Source organism: Colobus angolensis, unplaced genomic scaffold (assembly GCF_000951035.1).
Source record: "Colobus angolensis palliatus isolate OR3802 unplaced genomic scaffold, Cang.pa_1.0 Scaffold418, whole genome shotgun sequence".
NCBI lineage: Eukaryota > Metazoa > Chordata > Mammalia > Primates > Cercopithecidae > Colobus > Colobus angolensis.
In genome coordinates, this window is record NW_012117577.1 from 490,538 (window position 1) to 503,974 (window position 13,437).

General features: G+C 36.4%; 1 protein-coding gene across 1 annotated transcript in view; it reads left to right on the forward strand.

The window, feature by feature from the left end:
• Positions 1-1,298, forward strand: part of SIM1 (single-minded family bHLH transcription factor 1) — a 74,547-nt gene extending 73,249 nt beyond the window's left edge. Inside the window, exon 12 of the mRNA XM_011956431.1 lies at positions 568-1,298. Coding sequence (XP_011811821.1) covers positions 568-1,298 — 731 coding nt within the window. The remainder of the gene's footprint in view (positions 1-567) is intronic.
• Positions 1,299-13,437: the final 12,139 nt, after the last annotated feature.

Here is a 13,437-nt window from a genome sequence, read left to right on the forward strand (position 1 = left end):
AAAAATGAATATTAGAGCTTTATTGTAACTGTACTTAAGATATATTAGAGCTTTATTTTAACTCTACTTAAGATATATTTAGCAATATTAACATTTTTGGTTATTTATTTGGAAGTGAGAGAATAGTTCAGCCTATATAATTATTTCCCTCAAATCCAATTGAAAACATTTTCCAAGCATCAATTTAACATGACACTGCTCTAGTGAATAACGTAAACCAAATTCTATGCATCCTCCTCTTATTTCCAGTCAGACAGGTCTAATAACATATATCCATAGAGAAGTATAAACACACTTTACCATTTTGCTAATTGTAATTCACAATGAACAAGGTTTATCTTCTAAGAAACTTGTTATAAACTTGGTCTGCATTTAAAATTCACTGATTTCATATGAATCCAGTACAGAGAGTTGACACTCTATCATGTGAGCCTGTGCCTGTTTCAAATATTGGCACATATATTAAAAAAGAAAGATATAAAGTTTATTTCAATAGAAAAATGAAATATATTTATTTTTGAGGGTGAATTCTGAGATCACTTACTTTGGACTTTTTCTAATTTCTAGGGCGAGGTCATTGGGATGAAGATAGTGCGGTCAGTTCTCCAGACCCTGGGTCGGCCAGTGAATCAGGTGACCGATATCGTACTGAGCAGTATCAAAGTAGCCCACATGAACCCAGCAAAATTGAAACTCTTATAAGAGCCACCCAGCAAATGATTAAAGAAGAAGAGAACAGATTACAGCTAAGGAAAGCCCCCTCAGACCAACTGGCTTCCATTAATGGGGCTGGGAAAAAGCACTCCCTCTGTTTTGCAAACTACCAACAGCCCCCACCAACAGGTGAAGTCTGCCACAGCTCTGCTCTTGCCAACACTTCACCATGTGACCACATCCAGCAGAGAGAGGGAAAAATGTTGAGCCCCCATGAAAATGACTATGACAACAGTCCCACCGCACTATCACGGATAAGTAGTCCCAATTCAGATCGCATTTCAAAATCCAGTTTGATCCTAGCTAAAGACTATCTGCATTCAGATATATCTCCTCATCAGACAGCAGGAGACCACCCTACTGTCTCTCCAAACTGCTTTGGCTCTCACCGGCAGTATTTTGATAAGCATGCTTACACATTAACTGGATATGCCCTGGAGCACTTATATGACAGCGAAACCATTAGAAACTATTCCTTGGGCTGTAATGGCTCACACTTTGATGTAACTTCCCATCTAAGGATGCAACCAGACCCAGCGCAAGGACACAAGGGAACATCTGTTATAATAACCAATGGAAGCTGATGTTTTGCTGAAATATTTTGTTCTTTAAGGATCTCTGAAACGTATTTATAGTTTAATACCCCGTTACCAGCATTTACTATGCCACAGATTGTTAGAGAGGGTAACTTAAGTTACTGGGTATTTGATACGTGTTCCTATAAAATCAAAGAAAACATAGCATTAGCATTCAGGGTTATATATAGAAAATGGAGCTGAATTGAATACACAAATTTCCCCTCTAATTATATGGGAACCAGAATAGATAAATTTTGAATAGAAAAATATTCATGTAGATCAAGTGTGCATATATACCACGTGAGAGGACTGATGAATGACAACATTGCATTGTGACTATCCAGTGATCCTCATACACACAAACTATTACTTACAAACCGCGGTATACATTTTAAATATGGAAATACAGGCTATGTAATGTAAATACATAAAAAATGGGTAATTTTCTTGGACTCTATCACACTAAACTTCTTTTCTTTTTTTTTTTTCTTTTGAGACGGAGTCTCATTCTGTCGCCCAGGCTGGAGTGCATTGGCCGGATCTCAGCTCACTGCAAGCTCCGCCTTCCCGGTTTACGCCATTCTCCTGCCTCAGCCTCCCGTGTAACTGGGACTACAGGCGCCCGCCACCTCGCCTGGCTAGTTTTTTGTATTTTTTAGTAGAGACGGGGTTTCACCGTGTTAACCAGGATTGTCTCGATCTCCTGACCTCGTGATCCGCCCGTCTCGGCCTCCCAAAGTGCTGGGATTACAGGCTTGAGCCACCGCGCCCGGCCTAAACTTCTTAAAGAAATTTCCATTCCCAAAATAACTGAGAAAGAGAGAGATATATCTTACAAACTGACCTCTTTGTGGTTTCAAATCAGCCAGCTCATTTGGTTCAGGCGTAAATTAGAGAAATCGTTCTGGATGTGGTGCAAAAATGAGTTTTCACCTGGTATCCATTATAAACAATCAGGAAGAGGTAATTTTTCACCTTGCTTTTCAGTTAGACAAGGACGAGGATTGCACTGACATGGCGCTAAGGGTTTTTCTAAGTAAAAACACTGAGATGTTGGGACACACATCAAAAACCTGGTGTGCTCAATTGGAAGAAGTTCTATGAATATGGAAAGGCCAGAGGCAGAGTGGAATAAAATGATATCTCAAAAGACACAATTTAAGGGCTCAGCATAAGTAAATGATATATTTGGGGTTTGCTTGGAAAACCAACTAAATAAAAAAATTCAGACCAATTCACCCAGGAAAAAAGACTGATACATGCAAAAATAAAAGGAAAACTAGTGAAGTGCTACATAACAGCAGTGTAAGTGTTTGAAAACGTTTCAAAGCACATATGTGCCAGTGTAACAATATGTGGAAAGCCTCAGGCGAGGGTCTAAGATAAAAGCTTAGGCTGATAGACAAGTAGTTAAAAGCTAAGAGCAGTACTCTAAAGGAATAGGCGAAATGTTTATTTTCCTTATTGTTGGTAAACAACAAACTTGGTCTTACATCTGTGTGGCATAGTAGAAAGGCCAGCTGACTAGATCTCTGGATTCTAATTTTGGCCCTACCTATAACTTAATTTTGCGATCACATTTGTGTCATTCACCATGCCTGGGCTCTAACTTCCTGATTTGTAAGGCAGCCCTAACGTTCCATGTTCTGTGATTGAGCAGAACTGAACTTATTACCTAATTAACTCTCTGCTATGAGTTGTCAAGACTGATCATTCTGGTTTTTCTGTACACAGAAGTTTAGATGCTTTGTGACTTAAACAGGTATGTGGGCTCCTTTAGGCAGGTTACAGTTAACTTTCTAGATTTAGCCAAAATGTAATTGGTAGAAATTTATGACAAGGAAGAAAAATATCAAGATTTATTTAATGCACTATTCTTTAGTAATTAAAGCAAAATGATATAAGTGATTAGAGAAATTTCATAGATAATATTTCCTAGGAGTCTCATGCCCAAAACTCTTGCCATATTTAAGGAGGGGAATGTACTGGAAAAACTTAACTTATAATTTTGGAAACAGAACATGAAATTGAATACTCAGGGATTAGTAGTATATTTTCATCATTTAACACACAGTTCTTTGACAGTCCATAGGTAGGTGACAATCTGAATGATAATATGAAAGATGAATATTGGGTTGTTTGTATACGCAAGAAGAGGCTACATAAAATTAGATAATGTTAACATTTGTGCTGTAAATGCAAAAAAGTGCAAGTAAGTGAGAAAGTTAGTGGTTATATATACTTTCAAAAAATTCAAAGTGCAGCTGACCCTTGAATAACATGGGTTTGAACTGTGCAGATTCACTTGTATGTGTTTTTTTTTTTTCTTTCCCAATCAAATGCAGATCAAAAACCCAGTATTTGGAGAAATGTGAAATCCGAGTATACAGAGGGCTGATGTTTTGTGTAAGCGAGCTCCACAGGGTCAACGGCAGGACTTGAGTATGTGAGAATTTGGTTATATGGGGGTGGTCCTGGAACCAACTCCCTGTTTATACCAAGGGGTGACTGTACAATAAAAACTAAATTTTGAATGATACAAACGAGAGTATTTAGTAATTTTTAGAAAATTATTTATGAGAAATCCTGGAATACATCAAATGGAGTTTTGATCAGTTTGCAACATGAAGTAATGTCTTAAGAATGCTAAAGGTTTTGTAGAATTCTGTAGATTGATAAGTGTTTGGAAGACAAAAATATTTGATGAATGTGGTGTATTTTGGAAAGGTAATTTTCACAGATGGGTATTTCTGGTGGCTATACTTTTTACCAAATGTGGCAGGGCAGAAACTAAAAGAACTGGAAACTTAAGAACCAGGCAAAATTAACTGATATTAAAGAAAAGGCTGTCACTAAAGGAATTTCAGTGGAATTTTTATATGGAAGATAGTTAACTGGTGAAAGGAAGAAATTATGAATTTCACAGATGAGAGTAATCAGAAGGAATAATGGTTTTCAAAATGACATGACCAATATTTTTAAGGGAATACAGAATTAACTAAATTATATCTTGATTCAAAATTTTGGTAGATTGACCCAGTTTTAAGTACGTAACCATTTTAAAATTTACTGAATGTCAATAATTTTATAGTAGCAGTTTTATTACATTACATAAAATATCATATTAACTCACCGTATTGTATAGCTTACATTTTTTGCAATATGGCATGATTATCACAAAATGACCCAAGGTAAGTTAAGACATTTGATGACAATGTACCTTCTTAATATACATATGAATGTGTTAAAATGTGTTTATAATCTACATTATTTTGTTCTGTGCAGGAACATACTTCCTCATGATGAAAATGTCATCTGTGTCTTTTAAAAATAGTATATAGAATAAATATGTTCCTGATAATTTAATCAGTTAAACTTAATGTGGCTTTAGTTTTAATTCTTAATTTCCATAACTTGGCCAAATGTTGAGACATACGAAATTTGATTGAAATAGATGGAGAAGTATGATTTTTATATCACCTTGGGGATACATAAAAATGTGCTCTATCCAATTACCGGTATAATATGTATCAGTTCATTAGGTAAAATATAACTCATGGTTTTGTAGAATTCTGCTTTCTAGTAATAATAAGTATCTTTACTACCCATTTCACCTGCCATACCTATTTTAAAAATTTGGATGACCAAAGAAGTAAATGAACGTTTCCCCAATCTTTCTTGGGAAAATTCTGTTTAAATTGTTATTGGGAATATAAAGATTTGATGTGTTATTTTGGGATGCATAATATTAATGTCACAGTCACTACAGGTCAGATATTTAGGTGTGCTTCAGCTCCACAAGTCTTTTGTCATATTATGCTCGCTTAACTAAACTGTAATTGCCTGATAAAAGATAATATGACAGTGCTGAGGTATCATTCAAAATGAGATCAGATGCAATAAATGATTGCCTTCAGCATTTATACAGAAAAACCACTTGCTCTTTCTTGGTTATATTTTATAGGGCTAGATTATTTCCATTGATACTATTCTTAATTCACTCTATACCATGTTGTCACATGCTGCCTCTGGGCAAAGAATCCCACTTAAAATAAACTTTCGGGGGTCTTCTAAAAAAAGATAATGTGCTCCAATTTTTATTTCTTCTTATGGGGGATGAGGATCAATTATAATACAAGACCATTTGGAAAATATGCATAGACATTTTAAAGTGAAATACGAGACTTCAAGGTCTAACCCAAGTAAGTTTGATGGAGGGCAGCACAGGTAAAGAAACCTTCTGAATACACATTTGATTTTTATAGCTCTTCTTTCAAGAGTAGGATATTACTAAGATATTCAGTGCAATCTATCAGTCCTAGTAGTATTTGGAAGTGACAAAGCGAATGCTGATATTTGGAAAATTGAGCATTTGACCATTTTGGGGTTACTCACCTGGCCTAGTGGAATAGCTTACACTTTAATACAACCAAATGAAGTCTTTCTGATTTAAAATGTTTGAATACCCAGATTTGGTTCCCTAGTTCACTCAAATCATAGATGTAGACATACATCCTGTTTTCATAATGATTTTTAAAAGAATGTAAATCCTATGGTCCTCCAAGTAAATGATTCAACTTTCATGTAAATGTCAAGTTTTTGTGAATAGGGATTTATGTCCAAGACAGAAAAATCTATTGAACCAGTTCTTACTGTGGAACTTATTGTGGATAAAACACTCGTTATCATTCTAAATTTTAAATGAATGACAGAACAGTTATGGACACATGCAAAAGGTATCAGACATAGAAAATATTCTTGGGGGAAATTTCTGTGTGGTGCTAATTTCTTGCAAGGGTTGTATGGATAGTGCTTAACTCAAAAAGTGAGAGTGTAGTCATTGCCAAATAGGGGTTTGTTCAGAGTTCCTTCTCTAGGACTGTATGCAGAAAGCATACAAACACACACACACACACACACACACAGAAAAATATGATTTTTATAACATATTCATGAAAATGTGCCATATCCAATTATAACACACACACACACATAAATAAATAAATGATGGTTCACATAAGAAATCCTAATTGCTAATTTTAAACCAAACATTTACAGTTTTGTTTATTGCAACTTTGCTGCATGGGACTTTGCTTTCATAAATCTATATGGGGTTGGGGGGAATTTACCCTAATTTGCTGACCTGGGACACATGTAATCACAGTTAAATTTACACCCAGTAACCCTGATGTGTTTACATTTCAAAAGAAAGGAAATTGGCCTGGAAAAAATTCTGGAAGTACTGTAATTATTTTTCTTTTTTTCCAAAGGGAAATATTTCAAAAAATGAAACATTATGAGTAGACACTTCAAAAAAGATAAAATATTTTACATTTGTTTTTTGAATAATGTGCTATAAAAAGGATTATATTTGTGAGAAAAGATACTGATCGCCAATATTTCAAATACCATGTTGCAATGTATAGTTTTTAGTGACATTGTAGTATAAAGCTGTAATTTGAAATTTTACTTTGGAATGTAAAGTAGAAAATATTAGCTATGTCAATGATATCTTGCAAAGTGTTCCCATTTATAATTATTTATATTGTAAATAGTTTTCTGAAGTAAATTCAAAGTTAATGTGCATAAAATGTATTTATTATGTGAGGAATTTTTTGGTTTAAAATATAGTTACCAATATGCAGTTTGAGTCTGAGTTATTCATTGAAAGAAAAATCTCTATAGGACAAAGAAGACTGTCAACCAAAGGAGTACTATAAAGAAACAGGAACCATTTTAGCTTTAGATTCTATTGGAATGGGTAGCACTAAATGCACACACACACACACACAAATATGTACACACACACATACTGTAAGAGACCCGGGAATAGAAGCATATACATATGCACAGCAACTATTAAATAATGGGTCTATTTTTTATTAGACGCTGGAGAATGGTTTTTCAACATTTCATTAGGACAACTTACGCAGGACTTCTTTGTTAAATAAAGCAGAAAATTTGAAAGTAAAGATTACGTTTTTAATGCCTACATGAAAAGAAAACCTAAAATATTGAGATTATTTAATCTGTTGTCATTTAAAAATATTCTCTGAATAATTTTTGTTTTGGAATCCAAAGTAGTTTAAAAATTCAGAATGAAGAATTAAGGTCAAACAAAAACAGATTGCCAGGTAGCAATCTATTCTATCTGGCAATCTATTTTTTTTCTCTTTTAAGCATTTTCATAATGCCCAACGTGCTTTTCTTTTTCTCCTCTGAGAATTTCTGTTTTGCCCTAAAGTACTCAGAAATTGTCAACTATTGGCCAATTTAATGAACCTACCCAATATCTGTCTAATTCAATGGAAATATAGTTCATATTTTGTGAAGCATTTTTATGAAGTGAACAAAATATCAAGATATCATTGTTATTAATATTATAGCATTTATCAGATATTTTCAAATATGATTCTTTGAAATACTTATTTTCAGGCTTTTGCTTCTGCAAATAAAATTGTTTTCACCTATTTTATTCTCCAAAAGAACTGCACTTCCAATTTAACCCACAACTTTTATTGAATACCTATTATGTGTCCCAAATGGGATAGGCACCAAGAATCTTTCTCATTGCAGGGTGTAATAAGAAAGGACATACAATGGGTCTTTGATTTTCTCTATATGCTTTGAAGTATAAATTCTCTACATAATGGTAAAAATGACAAACACTTATGAAATATCATGTGCTACACACGGAAACAAGCTCAGATCAGCACAGAAGTCTGAATAAAGACCATCACAGAGGAAGATACCTATATGCTCCATTTGATTAATGAGGGAACTGAGACTCAAGGTCTCACTTGAGTAACTTAGTCACAGAGCTAATAAGTGGTGAGATGAAATTTGAACTCAGGATGATTTACTCTAAAACTTTACCTAACTTCATTCTGCTCTTTATATATATAATATAATATAATATAATATAATATAAAATTTAATATAATAAATCAGCCTGCTGGGATCAGTCTGTCGCTGGTTGCCTTGGTAATCATGCAACCCATGGGTATGAGGAGCTGAGGCAGCCTTCCAGGCCCACCCAGCCATCCTTTCTCAATTAACAAAATGCATGTTTCATCTATATATATATACACATATAGACGTATATATGCATATGTGTGTGTGCATGTATATAAAGAAAGCAGAATGAAGTTAGATGAAGTTTTCTTTTACCTAACTTCATTCTGTTTTCTTTCTATAGGCCGTTTCTTTCATATATATAGATATGCCCCTTACATACATTTTTCTTTCCTGCTGAATGAGGATTCTGATGTTTCTTTTATATGACCATGATACCAAGAGAAGTTTAGGGCACAGTAAGCTCACAGGAAAGTTATCCTAAAAGGTTCCGCATAATATTTGACTTTTTTTTTGAGACTGTCTCAATTAACAAAATGCAAATGGCTTCATTAGTAATTATAAACTGTATACATGTTTTACCTAACATTTTCAGGACATGAACCCAAACAAAAGTTTTACTTTCTCATCACAGTCATTAAATACTTTGTTTTGTTTCATGGAAAATTTTCCTTCCTGTTTGAATAAAAACCAACCAAAACTCACTCAAGCAAGAGTCAATATGTGTCAGCAATGACTGCATTATTTAAGGGCCTGGTTTTGCTATTTCAACTACCACATTGTGTATTTTCCTTATTTGAGGGGGAACTTGTTGCAAGTTATCTGACAGGAAGACTGCCCTTCTAACTGCAGATGATTCCTGTAGGATATCTTTAAGCAATGATGTGTGCCAGCTGGAATCAGTCTGTCTCTGGCTGCCTTGGTAATTATGTAACCCATAGGTATCAGGAACTGAGGCAGCTTCTCAGGCCCACCCAGCCATCCACCGCCACTGGCCTCTCTGCCTTATAGTATCAGGAGGGTCGATTCTCTGTAGTACTTCTTGGCCTTTTAATAATTATACTTTATAACTTAATATGTACTGTAGTTACTGATGGAACTAGATCCAGGGTGGGAGAAATATAAAACAGCCCCCGCTTTGGGAATTTGTAAATAATCTCTGCTTTGTTCAGCTTCCTCCAGGCCAGGCTCCTGTGTGGGGAGTAATTCCATATGCGAATCTTACTTGAGTGTCATCTAACTAGATCTTAAAGGAAATCTTGGCAGTATCTTCCAAGTCATAAGGAAATCATTCTCAGTTTCTGATGAGGCTTTTCTGAGAACTTTGAGATATATATATATCTCAAACATATATATATACACACATATATCTCATATACATATATATACATATATATGTATCATATATATACATATCATGTATATATGTATCATATATATACATATAATGATATACATATATCATTATATATATATATATATATATATCTCAAACAAAAAACCAAACCAACCAGACAAAAACACCTGAACCTGAGGAGTCCTTTCTGGATGAAGTCTCTAGGATTCACCTGGAAATGGGTGATTGGGTTCTAACATAAGAAGAAGTCATCCAGGCAATAATTGAGGTTCATTATTCAGTGCATTTCTACATTTCTAATTTCCAATTTCAGCTGTTGTGTGAGTCACATGCCCCATTAGTTAGGCTAGACAGGGCTTGTCCATGGTAGCATGCTAAAACTATTTTTTAATTTAAAAGGTCAGAGGCATGTTTTTAATTCACATTTGCAATTCTGTTACATAATTAAGGGTTGTCGATAGCTAAGAAAAGTTTTTTCAGGGTGGGGGGTAAAAGAGATGAGCGGGCTGGCTTTCACACTGGTTAAATACTCCTTCCAGGCTCACGTATTCCTTGTTTAAATACCCATGTCTGTTATCTAATTAACCTTGCTAGTTTCCCTACATAAAATTAAAAAATATAAGAGATGCCTTGTTATGAATGACACAGAATGTCTTGTTTTTGAAATTTATTTTTATTTCATGACACTGCTGTTCCTTCACTTAATGGAAATAAAATGGCTTAAGAATTCTGCCACTCTTTCATGCCCTCTTTAGTTGGTTTATGGTCAGGTTTCCTTCATTACGGATATTATGTCATATTCCATTGCTCCAAATTTTTACTTTTTTCCCAGGCTCCCCTTACCCTGCAGACATCATGTCGTTTTACTTCAGGAACCATCTCTAAATGATAAGGTCTTAAAAATACATATATAACCATTATGCCACTCTCATACATACCAAACTTAACAATTACTTATTGTCATCCAATATGTGGCACTTTTTGAAAGAAGGCTGTGATCAGGCGTGAATTTGTTTCCTTCTGTCTCAAGGTCCTCTTGCCTCCCTTTGGACATTCTGTCTTCGATGCTTCCACAGCTCTCTTCGTCTATTCACACTTCTCCCCCTTCTCTCATTTTTGACTCCTCTCAGCTTCTTCCCGGGATTTTTAGGTACGCCAGTGTTCTTTTAACATATGCTTACATACATGCACACACACACATGCACATGCTCCCAGATGGGCCCAGCCTTCAGGCCACACGCCTCATAGCTGCTCAGTTACTCTGGCTCAATCCTCAGAGCAGCTGTTTTCCATTCCGAGAGCATCCTAAATCCGATTCTTAGGTGAAGACGGAGTGCTTTATAGTCCTACCTTCCTGAAACGTTTAACTATCTCTTCCCAACACTTCAAAATGTGTCTGTATCTTTGCCCTTCTCTTCTGCCTGCTTATCTCATGAAACAAGTGATTTTCCTTTCCAAGAGTAACTCGTCTTCCTGTGATACTGATGCAGTTACACTGCTAATTGTTCCCTTCTTTTCTCTATTCACTGACTCCTTTGTTTCTGCTTCTAGATATGCCTCAGTCTCTCAATTAAAACAAAACAAAACAAAACAAAACACGAAGAACAAAAATAAGGATAGTCCTTTGAATACTATCCTCTCTCTTCCTATTACCAACAAAATAGTTTATTTATTTGTGTATTTAGATGACATGATACACTCCTTACTTTCTATTTTACACACACTCCCAAGCCTTAAGGTACAATTTTCCCCTTTTATCTTATGGTTCCCTCATGCACAAGTCATCATCAGCTCTTCATTGTCTTTCATATAGAATCCTGACCCCTTTTCTTGGTATTTAAGATTTCCTCCAATCTAGTTTCTGCTGCCATTTTCTTTCTTTCTTTTTCTGAGACAAGATCTCATTCTGTCACCCAGGCTAGAGTGCAGTGGTGTGATCATGGCCCACTGCAGCCTTGACCTTCTGGGCTCAAGGCCTGTGCCACCACACCTGGCTAGTTTTTCTATTTTTTTTGGAGATGGGGTTTTGCCATGTTGCCCAGGCTGGTCTCGAACTCCTGAGCTCAAGCAGTCTGCCCACCTCGGCCTCCCAAAGTGCTAAGATCACGGGTGTGAGTCATTGTACGTGGCTCTACTGCCATTTTCAAAATCATCTTCCACTACTCTCCTACATAATTAGTCTACACCCAACACACAGGTGTACTCATTTTCCCACATCACATCATTTGTCTGAGAGACTGGCAGTGTAGCCAGTGTGCACGTGCTTACATGCTAAATCAGACCTAGATTTGAATCCCAGCCTTGCTACTTACTAGTGATGCAACTTTGAACACTCTGGCTTGGTTCTTTCCTTGGTAAAATGGGGATGCAGAAGATTTATATCTCAAAAAACCTTTGTGAACATTCAATGAAGCAATGCTTGTGGCACCCTCAGTATATAGCAAGTGCTCAATAGATGTTAGCTATTAGTATTACGGGTCTCCAAGAATTTACCTCCCCTTCATTCATCATTCAGTCAGTGCTTAACTGACATTTATGAAGTGCCTCCACCTACTGACTGACATTCAGCTAGTCCCAGGCCACTACAGACAAAAATCCGTGTAGCCTCTGACACACGAGGTTCACAGTTGGGGAAGGTGGCGACGGATAATTTCAAATGCCCTTCAGTCCTTTCCTCCTGGGTAGATGCCACCCCTCCTGTGAAGCCTGCCTGTCGTGGCCCCCTCCTTGACTGACCCCTGTGCACTGCCTCGATATGCACTTTTTTTCTGAACTCCAAGTGTTCCTGGCCAGCTTGCCAGCTGTTTTCTTGTGCTCTCTAGTATGTTTGTGTGGGCTTTTTCATCAGCAGCAAGGCCTTCAATGCAGGGACTATTCCCTGTGCCTTCTGTTACCTTCAGCCCCAGCCCCTGTAACAGCACCTGACAAACGAGAGAAACATAATGAATATGCTGGGTGAGTGACTATGTGCCTTGCAAATGGTCATGTATTTCAGATTATTTCATCTGGTCTTCAGTCAGCATTATAAAACCTCCTGTGGCTTGTGCAACCCCAGATAATCTCTGGATTGTATAAACAGGATTATAGCTTCTTCATATTTTCTTGCTTTTTGTTGTGGGGGCAGAGGGAGGATTGCAAGTTGTTTTCAACATTCCGATTTTAAAACCTGAACAGTAATCATTCTGAGTCTCATCCATGTTAATGATTTTTACCCACAACTTGCATTCTAAAGGAGATTATATATGAGACACGTTGGCACGGTCTCTGGCTTACGGTGACTAAACACAATTGTGTTCCACCTCTTCTTCCCTCTCAAATCTACATTTTCCCCTAATTTGCCCCCAAATCTCTTTCTGCATTTATGATGCATATTCCATATTTTTAAATTGTATTCCATGACACAAATCCATTTTAAAAAACACTTTTCCCAAATCTTACTCTGTTACTGAGATAATACCACAAATTCAACTTCCTCTCATTCTTCCTTCAAATTTTCCCCCAATTTTCCTTTCCCCTGTTCTATACATCTCCCACACTGCTGACAGGGTCTTCTTCCCAAATAGTTTATGTCATTCATCTACTTAGAAAGCCCTTTTATGTCCCTGTAGCAGCTGAATGAAATTTAAATCCCTTAGCCTGTCACATTGGGTGCTTTACAACCGAGCCCTAAACTACCTCATTAGCCTTATCTCCATCTGTCACCTTGGGTACCCTAGGTTTTTGCTGTACCGAGTTTTTCACTCTTCCTGCAATATGCCTTGCCTTTCACTATCCCAGGCCTTGGCACACACTGTTTTCTGGTTGGAATGTTCCGCAACCATTATTTATTGGGGAAATTCCTCTTCACCCTTCAAGGCACATAGTTCTCGCGTGATGTCTAGTTCTCTCTGGGAAAGTTTTATACTCCTTACTCCTTTCTTGGCTCCCACAGTG